Below are 12,674 nucleotides of genomic sequence, written 5' to 3'. Positions count from 1 at the left end.
TCCAAACTTTGCTTCCTCAGTGCTAGGATTAAAGGCTTGCAATTTTATGCCCAGCCTTCTTGACTGTTTTTAGAAGAGGGTCTCAACTGTGTGGCCCAGGCTGGCCTCAGATTTGGAGTAATTCTTTTGCCTCAGCCTGCTGAGTTCACAGGTTTGAACCATCAGCCTGGCTTATCATTTCCTTTTTTTATGTAGAAGGAATACACTCGTAATATGACAGTAAGTACAGCATGTAAGTACATAAGCAAGGAACCTAGTCATTTATTATTAAGTATTATATATTATATATCTATAACCATACATGATATATACTTTTTTTTTTGTCATTGGTGAGACACGTTTTGTTTTTGTTTTTTTAATTTGGGTGACCATGCCTATATAAGAAAGAAAGAGGCTAAGGTATCTACTAAAAACCACAAAATAAATAGATGGATAAATACATAAATAAAACAAAACTGGGTCTCATATAGCCCAGGCTGCCTTAAACCTTCCCATGTAGCACAGGATGAAGGTCCTTTGATTCAACTTACCAAGTGCTGATATTACAGGTGTGCACCATGATGTACAACAGTCCTGAGAAATTTATTATTTATCTATTTTTATCTATTTATTTATAAATAGAGCATCAGTTTTCAGTATTTACTTAGCTTGAAACTTCCTATATAGATCAAGCTGGTCTCCAACTCAGACACTGCCTGCCACTACTTCCCAGGTGCTGGGATTAAAGGAGTGTTCCGCCATGTCCTGCATGTCCTGAGAAATTGCTGATGTTGCTGGGTTCAGTGCAACAAGAGCTTCACTCTAACGCAATGCTTTGCATCTCAAAAGTTCTCTGCATCCATTTGTGTCTACGGTAACTGTGACCCTTGGAACTGACTTATATGATTGGTCAAGCTGATCCATGGTCCACAGTCCCCCATCTATTTGGAGACTCAATTAAAGATTCCCATTTGAGTTCGACAGTGGTGGCACAAGCCTTTAATTCCAGCACTAGGGAGGTAGAGGCAGGTGGATCTCTGAGTTCACAGCCAGCCTGGTCTACAGAGTTCCAGGACAGCCAGGACAACACTGAGAAACCCTGTCTGGAAAAAAACAACAAAAAGAAAAAGAAAGATTTCCCATCTGGTTCAGAGTAAGCTCTACGAAAACAAGGGTCATAGAGGCTCCTTCCTGCCCTGACGCATGATGCTATCTATGAGAAATTAAGTGTACACATGGATGTCCTGTCCCACAATGGACTCCTAGGACCCAGCACAAGGTCACGTGGCTGGATGCTGTTAACCAGAGCTCAGTGTATATCCAGATAGATGGAGAAAGTGTACTAGGAGTTCCAAAATAGCCTAGCCTATATAGGAAGACTTTATACATATGTTAAAACAAAACTTATCTGGATGGTGGTGGTGCATGCCTTTAATCCCAGAACTTGGGAGGCAGAAGAACTGACCCAGGGCAGCAGAATGAGATGAAGGAGTCTTGAATAGTGGGAAAGCACAAAGGGAGGATGACACAAGAATAAGGGGCTGCAGCATGATTGCTAATCCATTCCAAAAAGGCAGTCCCAGAAACTGAGAATAAGGTGAAAGGGAAAAGTTTGTGGCAACAGAATGGTGAGGTGTGTGTGTGTGTGTGTGTGTGTGTGTGTGTGTGTGTATACATGTGCGCACACACCTATCTTTTACATTTTGTTGAAGATTTTTATGTGTACAGTTGTTTGCATGTGTGTACGTCTGTAATGCATGCATGCCTGGTGCCCAAAGAAGCCAGAAGAGAATGTTAGGTCTCTTGGAATGGAGTTACAGGCAGTTGTGAGCTGTCATATGGGTATTCAACCTGGGTTCTCTGGAAGAGCAGCTAGTGACATTAACTGCTGGACCATCTATTCAGCATCTCATATATAATTTTAATTTGTATTGCTGTGTCTATGTATGAAAGAAAGGTTGCTATATCTCAGCTACATTTTCTTTTGTCTTGCTTTCCTTATAACCCAATTTATTTATACAAGTCACACTTTTTTTTTTTTCTTTTAAGATTTATTTATTTTCTGTGAATAAACTTTTTTCTCCGCACGTGCAGCTGTGCACAATGTGCATGTCCTGGTGACCATAGAGGTCAGAAGAGAGCACTGGATCCTCTGGAACTTGAGTTACAGATAGTTGTGAGCCAGTACTAAGAACTGAAACCAAGTCCTCAGAAGAGCAGGAACTCTTGATAGCAGAGTATCTCCCATAACAACCCCCACATTTAAAAATCCCACATTTAGTATTTCAAATGACAAGATTTTAGGCTTTTGCCGTGAGAAGGCGAGCAGTCTACCTACTGTTGTGGTTTCCACAATCTTACCGGGATAAACTGCTCCAGTCGGCCTTGGGGAAAGATGCCATAGAGCTTTGGCCCAAGAGACCTCTCCGCAAGGATGGCAAACATAACACTCTCCAGAACCATCGCTTCGGCCCCCTAGAACAGATGGCAACAGACCAGGTGTTAAGAGTGTTCTCCTAGGCAGGAAGTGTTTTCTCAGGAACAGGTTCCTCCAGGCCTTTAGGCCACTCTTTGACATGGGAAATATCTGTCCTCTCTTTCTCCTTTCCTCTTCCTCCCCCAACCCAGGGCCATATAACACATACACACACACAAACACACAGAACTTGTACAAAATCTACATAGATGATGTTTAAAATTCAACTGAGGTCACTAAGTCCAAAAATACAATTTTCTGTTCAAGCAAAGAACAAAAAGTTCTATAACCCCATACATTACATATTAATACTTTGTTGAAAATGCTTTAAGACAATTATTTTTTAAAAGTATCCTAATAAAAAAAGTTGTAGTAACACTTTTTGTTTTGAGAAAGTCTCAGATAGCCCAGGCTGGTCATGAACTATGTAATAGAGGATTCTCCTGCCTCTGCTGGGATTATAGGCACGTGCCACCATGTTCACTTTTTGGTCTAGGGAACCCCAGGACTTCTTGCATACTATGCGAGAACTCTACCAATTAGAACTAAATCCCCCAGTCCCAACCTGTGCACAGTCCTAAGTGCCTGTGGCTATTCCTGGTGTTACCATGCTAACCGTATCTTAGAGAGAGTTAGTTGGTGGATTATACACCAACAGAAGTCCTTTCTCATCAAATGGTACTCTCCAAAGCAAGCTGTTTAACCAAAGTTTTAAACTGACTTAGTTTAGAGCCACAGCTTTTATGGTGTCTGTTCATTTTACAGTGTAACTGTTTGAGTCTCACCCTTGGCCTTTCACCAAAGACATCACCATCCACTCTGATGAAAATGACTTGCCTCTCCACTGAGTACCCAGTGAGCTTGAACACTCCATAGGCCTCCTGCCTAGTCTGTGGGTTCCAGGTTTTGAGTTTCAATTCTTGTCTGTATTAAATCCCCTATACAGCCATTATGCTCTTCTTCTTTATTTACTTTGTGTGCATGAATGTTTGTCTGCATAATTATATGTGCACAGTCCTGGTGTATGAGGAAGTCAGAAGGCACTGGATTCCTTGGAAGTGGAGTTTTGGATAGTTCGAGGCACTGTGTGGATACCAGGAACCAGACCTGGGTCCTCTGCAAGGGCAACAAGTGCTCCTAACCACTAAGAAATCTCTCTAACCTCCTCCTTCCATTTTCTATCTTTAGTTCTAATAACTCATAGCTCTATAATATCTATGTCTTCAAAACCCACCCTTTTTCCCTAGTTTATATTAATTCCTCAGTCACTCTGAAAACAGCAAGTTAGGGCATGTGAGCTGTCATCTGTAGCAGGGTGGAAGAGCCCTTGACTCACGCAGAACATTACTCATTTATTGTTTGAGGTCCTAGCTCAGATTCCATCTTAAATTTCAAAAACTTTATTTGCTATCTGCAGGCAGTTACATGCCATGGAGGGCATAATGTGGAGGTCAGTGGATAACTCTTGGGAGTCAGTTCTCCTACTACCTCATGGGGTCTGGAGATCAAACTCAGGTGGCCAGACCTGTGTGCTAGGGCCTCTACCTATCGAGTGTCTCACTTGGCCCCTATCCCACACCAATAGGTGGCTGTGTCACTCCATCTAGAATCACAAACTTCTCCCTCCCTCAAGTAATTATGATCACCCTCTGGTTGTTTCTGTTTTGTTTGTTTGTTTGGTTTGGTTTGGTTTGGTTTTTTTTTGAGACAAGGTCTCTCTGTTGTAGCCCTGGCTGTCCTGGAACTCTGTACACCAGAAGGGCCTCAAACTCAGAGATTTGATCTTCCTTTGTTAAGAAATGTGCTGTGGGGAAATTCCAGAGAAACATGTTTACAGCATTCACATTACAAAACCCCGGGGGGGGGGGGGGAGATTTTAGCTCAGTGGTAACACACTTGCCTAGCAAGCACAAAGTCCTGGGTTCAGTCCTCAGCTCTGAAGGTTTAAAAAACAGACAAAAACTGAATTCAGAATAAAAAAAACCAAAAAAACAAAAAACAAACAAACAAAAAATACCAATTCCATCATTCTAGTAGTATTTTAACTACTTTTAAAATTTTAAATACATTGGTCAAAATAAAACTTGTTCAGTAATTTGCCATCTTTTGAATAAAGTCTATAAAAGAATGAAAAAAAAACTGAATTCAGAAAATGAGGACAAGCTCATTAGGCAATGGTAGAATGCTATAACTAATAAGGCAAAGAAAAGAAAAGCTGTTTCCAAAGGCTTCAAAGCACACAAAATCGTAAGTCATTTATTTCCCCAGTGTGTGGACAAATGCTTGTTCCTAACCCCCACAATTACACCTACACTGTCATCTTGTATAATCTCAATATTAGTCTAATTATACCCTTCGAGGCTCAATCTGTATTTATTAATTGCAAGTGTGTGTTTGACAATATAGATATATCAATTTGATCAGACTAAGGATTTGGGTATCACATGGCCTTATATCTATTTCAATAACACCTAATACCTCCTTTTAGCAGAAAGAATGTTCTCAATGCTCATCTGACCCTCGTAACACATTGGTTTGGGAGGAACAGTCACTACAGCCCTGTCTGACCTGAAGCCAGATACTGCAGAGACTCTCAGGGGAGCTCAAGCGAAGGCCCTCAGGGTGTCCTCTGCTGTAGTCCTCTTCCCTGTGGGCTGGGCGCGGTCTCCTTGGCGCCTCCTACAGTGGAAACTGCAAAAGCAAGCAGAGCCTGACCACACCTGAACAAGAGGATCCTGGGGTCAGCTCTAGAGAGGCAATCTCCCAGGTATGGCTCCTTGAAGCTATATGCCATTTATAGAACTCCTGCCCCACCTCCACATTCCAACTCCCAGTCTAATCATCTCTAAGCTTCTTTTGTCAGAAATTCCAGACTTTTCTTATGATTAAAATTTGTTTTCTAACCTTTCACACTGTAGAATGACTAAAATGATCATGAGGGTTGAACTGTGTAACACATACATCCAATCATGTTTTTTTCTTTGTAAGTTTGAAGTGCTAAATTTTGTACATTTTTCTTGAGACAGTTTTATGTAGCTGGTACAGGCTGACCTTAAACTGGTTATAGCTAACTTTAAACTTCTGATCTTCCTTCCTCTACTTCCTTAATGCTGGGATTAAAAGTGTGAACCACCATGCCCAGTTGATGAAATGCTCGCAGATGGAATCCAGGGCTTTATAAATGCTAGGAAAGCACTCTGCCCACTTAAAAAGAAAAAAATTAGAGAGATTATGTATGTGGCTGCCCACATGACACCATAAGGAGGTCAGAGACAACTCCCAGGAGTTGGTTTTCTCTTTCCATCAATCATTTAGACACTGGAGATTAAACTCAGGTCATCAGGCTTAGTGGTAAGTTGCCTTTACCCACTGAACCATCTTGCCAGCCTTTTCTGGTTGGTTTTTGAGACAAAAATCTTTGCATTATAGTCCAGGCTACTTTTAAATTCCCAATCCCCCTGCACCCCCAGCATCGGTTTCCCCTGTGTGGACTGCAGGCAGGCAATATAACACCTGGCCCTCACAGGTTAGATTTAAAGTTCAGCAAAGTTCATCAGCACTATATGTGTGCCAGCACTGCCATTGGGACCTGGATTAATATTCTGTCTAGACTCCTACAGAGCCCATCAACCTGCACGTAGACACAGACATAAGTACTTCTCCCTGGTGGCTCCATGAAGCAAGTAAGCGTGGGCAGAACAAACAGGGCTTGGCCCCTCGCCCACCTTGCCATACCAACATCTGGATCAGCCACAGGCTAGTGCTACTTTTTTTGGAGAAATCAATAACTTAACTATTTACTTTGGTTTCAGAAACAAAAACTCATTAATTCATCCATTCAAAACACAAAATGTTTCATATATATATCTAGTACTGTGCTAAATATCAGGAAACCAAAGAGTAAGCCCCATCACGCCGCGTTTGTGTAGAGCTCACACAGAAGGAATCAAGGCCATTAAGGAACACAAGGTGGAAAAGACAGGTTATAAAGGGCAATGATTTCCTGAGACAACACTGAACAGACTAGGACCCAGGAATTTAGGTGCATATGAGCTTTGAGCTGTCCTGATGAAGGAAGTTGGAGCAGTGAAAAGAGTGTGAGGCAGGGTAGCTGTAGCTAGAATGGGCCAGGCCAGATAGGTACAGCTGTAGGACAGACAGGAGCATGTTGAACAGCATACACTGAAAGCTCATGCATTGAGCAAACTCCCGGAACTAAAGAAAACCTGGCTTGTTCCACAACTCTGAACCACACAATGGCCTCAAAGCCATCAGGACAATAAGAACTCCTAAGGCTCAGGAAACATCAAGGAAGAGTGTAACAGCCAGATGATGAGCAGGAATGTTGTAAAAAGCTGTCTTCATAACAAAACATGGCTGTTGCACTCATGAGTTCACAGTAGTTTTGATTGTCTACATTAAGACCTGTATAAAATCAACCCAGTCAACATTCCAAGGGGGTATGTGTTACAAGGTACCACTTCCAGCTGAGGGATTATTAGCATTTATTGGCAGTTAATGGTTTCTGGGAAAGGGAGAATAACTTTTCTCCAAGTATGTGACCCTGGCTGGTTGCCCATGTTCTAACATGCCAGCAGCACCAACTAGATTGTGGACTCTGTGAGTTGTTTTGTTTTGTTTTGTTTTGTTTTTTTAAAGAGGTGACATGCTGGGTAAGGTCTGAAAGAGTAGAAGGGAATAAGGGGCTAACATGATCAAGATACATTATCTAGAGAGTGGAGAGATGGCTTTGAGGTGAAGAGCACTTGTTGTTCTTACAGAAGATGTCAGTTTAGTTCCCAGCACCCACATGATGACTCAATCATCTTTAATTCCAGTTTCAGGAGATTTAACACCCTCTTTTGACCTCTGAGGGCACCAGGCATGTACACGGGGCACATGCACACATATACATGCAAACAAATCACCGACAGACATAAATAAATCTAAAAAAAAAATTTTTTAAAAAGATACATTATATCTTTATATGCATCTTTATATGCATATACATTATATGCATGAAATGATAAAGGACTGAAAAATATTCCCTAAAATTAGCATTTACCCAGCAACAAACACAACCAAACATTATATACACCAACACTCACTCTCACAATTTTAAATGGTTCCCTGATGTTTTTTTTCCACTCCATTTCATTTAGAGAGCAAAAACCCTGTCTCATAAAACAAAAACAAGCAAACCCAAAACAAACAAAAAATAAAAAGAGAAATTTTATTAGGAACAATAGCAGAGATTGCATTGTGATGGAAAAGACATCAGCAAGAGGGCCTGGCTCCCTGGAGAAGGAATGAAGGATGATGACGATAAGATGAGACGTTAATCCAAAGAAGAAGAAGAAGTAGACATACTGAATACAAGAGAAAGATTCCCTCCACAGGGACAGCCAGTGGAAAAGATGACACAAAGAACAGGGTTTAGAGTAGATGTCAGATAAGGAGTGAGAAGCCAAGATACTGCATGCCTAGGGTGGGAACAGGAAAGCGGGAAGAGAAAGCAGATAACTGAAATAGACTTAAGGCTGAAGTTCAGCAGGTTGACAGGCAGGAAGCACTCCCGCAGTGGAGAACTAGCTCTCCCAGCTGTGTGATTCTCTAGAGTTCAGCAGTTCAGGGTTGTGGGGTCCAGTGCAACAAAGGCAAGCAAGGAGGTGGTTAGGTTTAGCATGTTAGGGCTTAAGGAGGTGACACTCTGGATTACAAATCTTCAAGAAGCCAAAGTGAGTTAGGAGGTTTATCAGAGGTGGACTGTTGTAGCCCTAAAAGAAAAAGGTGATTCCCACCATCTTCTGGAGACAGGGCATAATTTGGTGAAGTACATCAGAAGGAATGATTAAAATAGGAACGATGCAGTGGAGAACAGAATATCTGGGCCACAGCATGATGACAGGAGCCAAAAGAGACTCCAATAGGTTGTTATAGAACCTTGGCATAATGAGGGCAAAAAGCAGATAACCAAAAGACTAGGGTGAAGGAAAAGGAAACAGCATGTGGGCTGAGTCTCTGTTGGCAAATGTCTGGATCAAAGATGGAAGGAGGAGGAGACAGCAGCCCCACCTGTGAGTAGCTGGGTAGAAAAATGTCCTCTCCTACAGAAGCTATGAAGGAAGTTCCTGTAGGAAGGCAAGGCTCTGGAGCAATAGTTAGAATGACAATTATTATTTTTGCATTTATGTATACATGTGTTTTTAAGTATATGCATGCACATACAGAGGTCAGAGGCTAATTTGTGAGAGTTTGTTCTTTCCTTCCACTATGTGGGTTCTGGGGATAAAACACAGGCCAGACTTGCCAACAAGCACCTTCACCTGCTGAGTCATCTCACCAAGGAGGTGAGATATTAAAGGAACTCAATGAGGCATAAAAATCAACTCTTCTATACTCGGTAATCAACTGTGTGCACACCAACTCCAAAGATCACAGGTAAAGCCAGATTCCCTGTGGAGCAGGTCCTGAGAAGGAAGGGGAGGGCCTGCTGTGATCATCTTTCTTTGAGGATGGCAATTGAAACCCCAGGGAGGAATGGACAAGAATGTGGGTGCCAGCAGGCAAAGCAGGGTACTTCTGGGACAGGGAGCTCTGCTACTGCAGCTGCAACATGATAGGGAAAGCAGGAAGCACCAGCTCCCAGTTCAGAAGCTTCCAGGGGTGGCCAGCTGGCCATGTCACATTGACCATCTTGTACACACAAATACCCCTTTCCCTAGAAGCCTGAAAATACAGGAGAATGCTCAAAAAGTACCTACTCTCCACTACTCATTTCACATAGAGTCTCAAGTTCCCTTGAATGCAAGTTCCCTCGAGTGCATGTGTCTCAGTATTGTTACTCTGTTTCAGAATCTGGGAAGAAGCCTTTCCAACCTGGCTACCAAACCCGGGACAAGCACTGCCACTTTCTAATGAGACCACCAGGCAGTGATCTGCTTCCTGAGAATAGTGAGACACTGCTGGAGAAGCCAGTACCTCCACAGCAGAGCGTCAGAGATTATCCCTGAGCCTGCATCTCTCAGTATCTCAAACACTGCATAGAAATTGCCACTACAGACAATCTAATTCTCTACCCTCAGGAGTTAGGAAGCCCCTTATGGCTCAGCCTCAGTGAGCTAGCTCCAACTGGTCCAGAGCCCTTCTTCTGAGAAAGATCAGAAGTTTCCAAGAACAAAGATCATTGCGCCAAACCACAATGCGGTGAGGCTGGGCACTACCAGTTCACAGCTCATGCAGATGAGAAGGGACTCAGTTACTTACTTGAAATTCATTTTCATTCTGAGCTTGTTCGGATCCCTCTTTATTACAGGACCTCTATGAATGAGAAAAAGCAAACACTTCCGGTGAGATGGAGCACACTGAGCAGACACTAACTTTGCAACCACAGAACAGGTGTTCACAAAGGGCTTTTTGGCCTCCCGGGTGACCGGCGTAGTCTAAAGGTACCAGCAGTCTCCAGCACTTGTGCCAACACCTTCAAAGTGCTTCATCTTTTTACAAGGAAAGGGATGTGCTGCTGAGACTAAATAGCTGTGCCTCTCATGGCTGTCCCCATGTACCTTTCACAATTTCATTGTTAGAGGAAAGTCACTAGAGAGCGCTCACTTCCAATCGGGCCTTCTAAAGCTCTGCCTGAATTAGCTACGTGGTTCTCACAAGCGAACCTGCAAAACAGGAATGTCAGCAGGCCTAAGGAGGGCTGCAGGCAGCAAGGAATGTGGACAAAGAGGAAAGCACTAAACTAAGCAGGTGGTAAAAGCTAGGGAGAGCTCTGGCACCTGCCAATTGCCCAGACTAGCCCTTTGCTCCAACCAGTCGAAGCTCAATCTCAGCTGTTCCTCTAGCAAACAGAGGACTGTGCATTTAACAAAGCTTCAGGGTTAGCTGATAACTGATACATTAGGAGCTACTTTTACATCACTTTCCTCAATGAAATTGCAAATTACTGGCAATCACACTTCTAACAATAACAACAAACTGGATCATCAACTGGCATTCAGAGCTTGGGCTACTTCAAACAGGTCACATATTTCCAAGCCACCCCCACCCCAGTGCTTTAAAACCAATACTGTCTTAATAAAGGGAAGGGAAAAGATAAAACCAGAAATTTAAGGGTTGTATCAAAATTGTACACATAGCTGCCTTCAAAACTGTATCTTACAATTACATCAGGTTTGCCTGAGCCAAACCCAAAAGGAATCCTGTAAAGGAAACCTCTGTAAACCAATTTAAAGCTAACAGATTCTTGAACATCCCATAAAAACATACCTTGCCATTCCACAGCTTTATCAAAAACACCTGTACCAAGGGTGGAAAGTGTGGACAGGAAAAAAAAATGCCACGTTAAGCAACACCGGCTACTCTAGCAGCATTCAAAACACCCTGTGATTTAAAGCAACCGCTCTCACCAAATAACCAAATATACCAAATAACATTCCAACAGATATCTTAATGCATTTGGTATAGAAAAGTACATTTAACTTACTTCTTTATAAAAGCAGACAAACTAAACATCCATGTTCATAAAGTTATCTGCAAAAGGCTCCTAACACTTGTGCTTACACATATACAAGAGTAAACATAACATGCGGTGAGTACCTCTGAAACAGGGCAGTCAGTACACATGGTGTGATATTTATTTGTGTAATCTGCACTTCTCTGATGAAAAATCTAGATGTTACAGGTTAAATCCCGTTACAATAAAGGGTACAAAAACCAACATGTAACAATAACCCTATCCCTTAGCTGACAGTGTGTCAACCTGAGGTGAGAGTGGCTCAGTGTCTAAAAGCTTACGGCGCCTTACACCCAGAGCACTCTGCGCTGTTTCGGGCAGTCTATCTCAAGGGGTATATGGGTGCCTAATGAGGAAGGGGCTTCATTTTTTATTGTTAGTGCTCCCCCAAAGCAAAGAAAATCCTGATGCTTCTTTGCTGTGGCTGGTGTGGACAAGCAAGCACTGTCCTGTGTTGCACAGGGCAAACATGCTCAAAGAGTCACCTAGTGCCTCCTAGCTGACTGGCTGCCCACATCCCAGGATGGGAGAACTGGCTGCATGTGAATCTGGAGACCAAATAGGGCTAAATGTCTCTTTAAAGGTGTTTGTGCTTTTTTTTCCCCTCAAGGAAGCCAAAAACAAAACAAGTTCTATGTTCTGATAATTATATACTAATACTCTGTAGAAAGTTAGGACAAACAAGGAATTTGTACATCCTATGAAATTTGCTGTAACGGGATTTGACCTGTACAAAGCCCTAAACTACTATTGTTATTCTTATGCTGTTACTGCTCTAACTGTTTCTTAGGGAAATAGTTAACAGGTTATTAGCTAACAGAAGTCCTTTCCCTGTCTAATGGTGCTCTCCAAAACAAGTCACTTTACCTAAAAATAAAAACTACCTTAATCCCAGGAACACCCCTTTCTAACATAGTGTTACAAAAAGTAGACATAAATTCCATTGCTTCTTTCCCCGCACTCAGCCACCCCATCCCATTCCGAATGGAACCTATGATTTATACCATGAGAGCACCATCACAAAGGCAAGATGGACTTCTGTAGTCCCGTGTTCTGTTTCCTCAGTACAGAATGAGTTTGTACCCAGGAGAAAGGACAAGAAATCTCAGAGCAGGGAGACAGAGAGCCATGAACTCATGTAAAGGCAGACACATCCTAAAGTGCACCAAGCAAATGCCTACTCTGTGTGAGAGTCCCAAAGAAACGGGAAGCAAATCAGGATTTTAGAATCTATACTAATTTACTTTGGTGGCACAATTTTATTTAAGGCAGGTGTTAAAATACACTGCATAAACATTTAGTACAACTTTACATTTTCCTCCAACTAACTTGAAAGTTAAAATTACCTTTCAGGTTAAAAAAACTAACTTAAATTTTAACATTAGGTATTTTATTATCTGTGTGTGTGGCTCTCTCCTTCCACTGTTGAGTCCTAGAGATTCAAGTCAGGCTGTCAGATTAGCATGGCAAATACTTTAATTTGCTGAGCCTCTCATTGACCCTATTTAATATCTACTTATTTAGGGTTTTTAAGGTTTCTTATTATTCTATGTTTTTATTTTATTTTATTTTATTTTATTTTATTTATTGGATTTGGTTTTTGTTTTGTTTTGTTTTTTGTTTTTTTGAGACAGGGTTTCTCTACCCTGGACTCATTTTATAGACCAGTCTGGCCTTGAACTCAGCCTCCTTCAAGGC

The 12,674-nt window shown here is 41.9% G+C and overlaps 1 protein-coding gene across 3 annotated transcripts in view; it reads right to left on the bottom strand.

Moving 5' to 3' along the window:
* The window catches only part of Chka (choline kinase alpha), a 44,597-nt gene that overhangs the window by 10,419 nt on the left and 21,504 nt on the right, over positions 1 to 12,674 (bottom strand). Inside the window, exons 3-5 of one of the 3 annotated variants that reach the window (XM_055614563.1) lie at positions 10,730 to 10,759; positions 9,722 to 9,775; positions 2,341 to 2,454 (exon numbers count right to left, since the gene is read on the bottom strand). In XM_055614563.1, coding sequence (XP_055470538.1) covers positions 2,341 to 2,454; positions 9,722 to 9,775; positions 10,730 to 10,759 — 198 coding nt within the window. The remainder of the gene's footprint in view (positions 1 to 2,340; positions 2,455 to 9,721; positions 9,776 to 10,729; positions 10,760 to 12,674) is intronic. The other 2 variants (XM_055614561.1, XM_055614562.1) reach the window with 2 other exon arrangements.

Source organism: Psammomys obesus, unplaced genomic scaffold (genome assembly GCF_907164565.1).
Source record: "Psammomys obesus unplaced genomic scaffold, mPsaObe1.curated_primary_1811, whole genome shotgun sequence".
NCBI classification, from domain to species: domain Eukaryota; kingdom Metazoa; phylum Chordata; class Mammalia; order Rodentia; family Muridae; genus Psammomys; species Psammomys obesus.
This window is presented reverse-complemented; position numbering and strand designations above follow the sequence as displayed.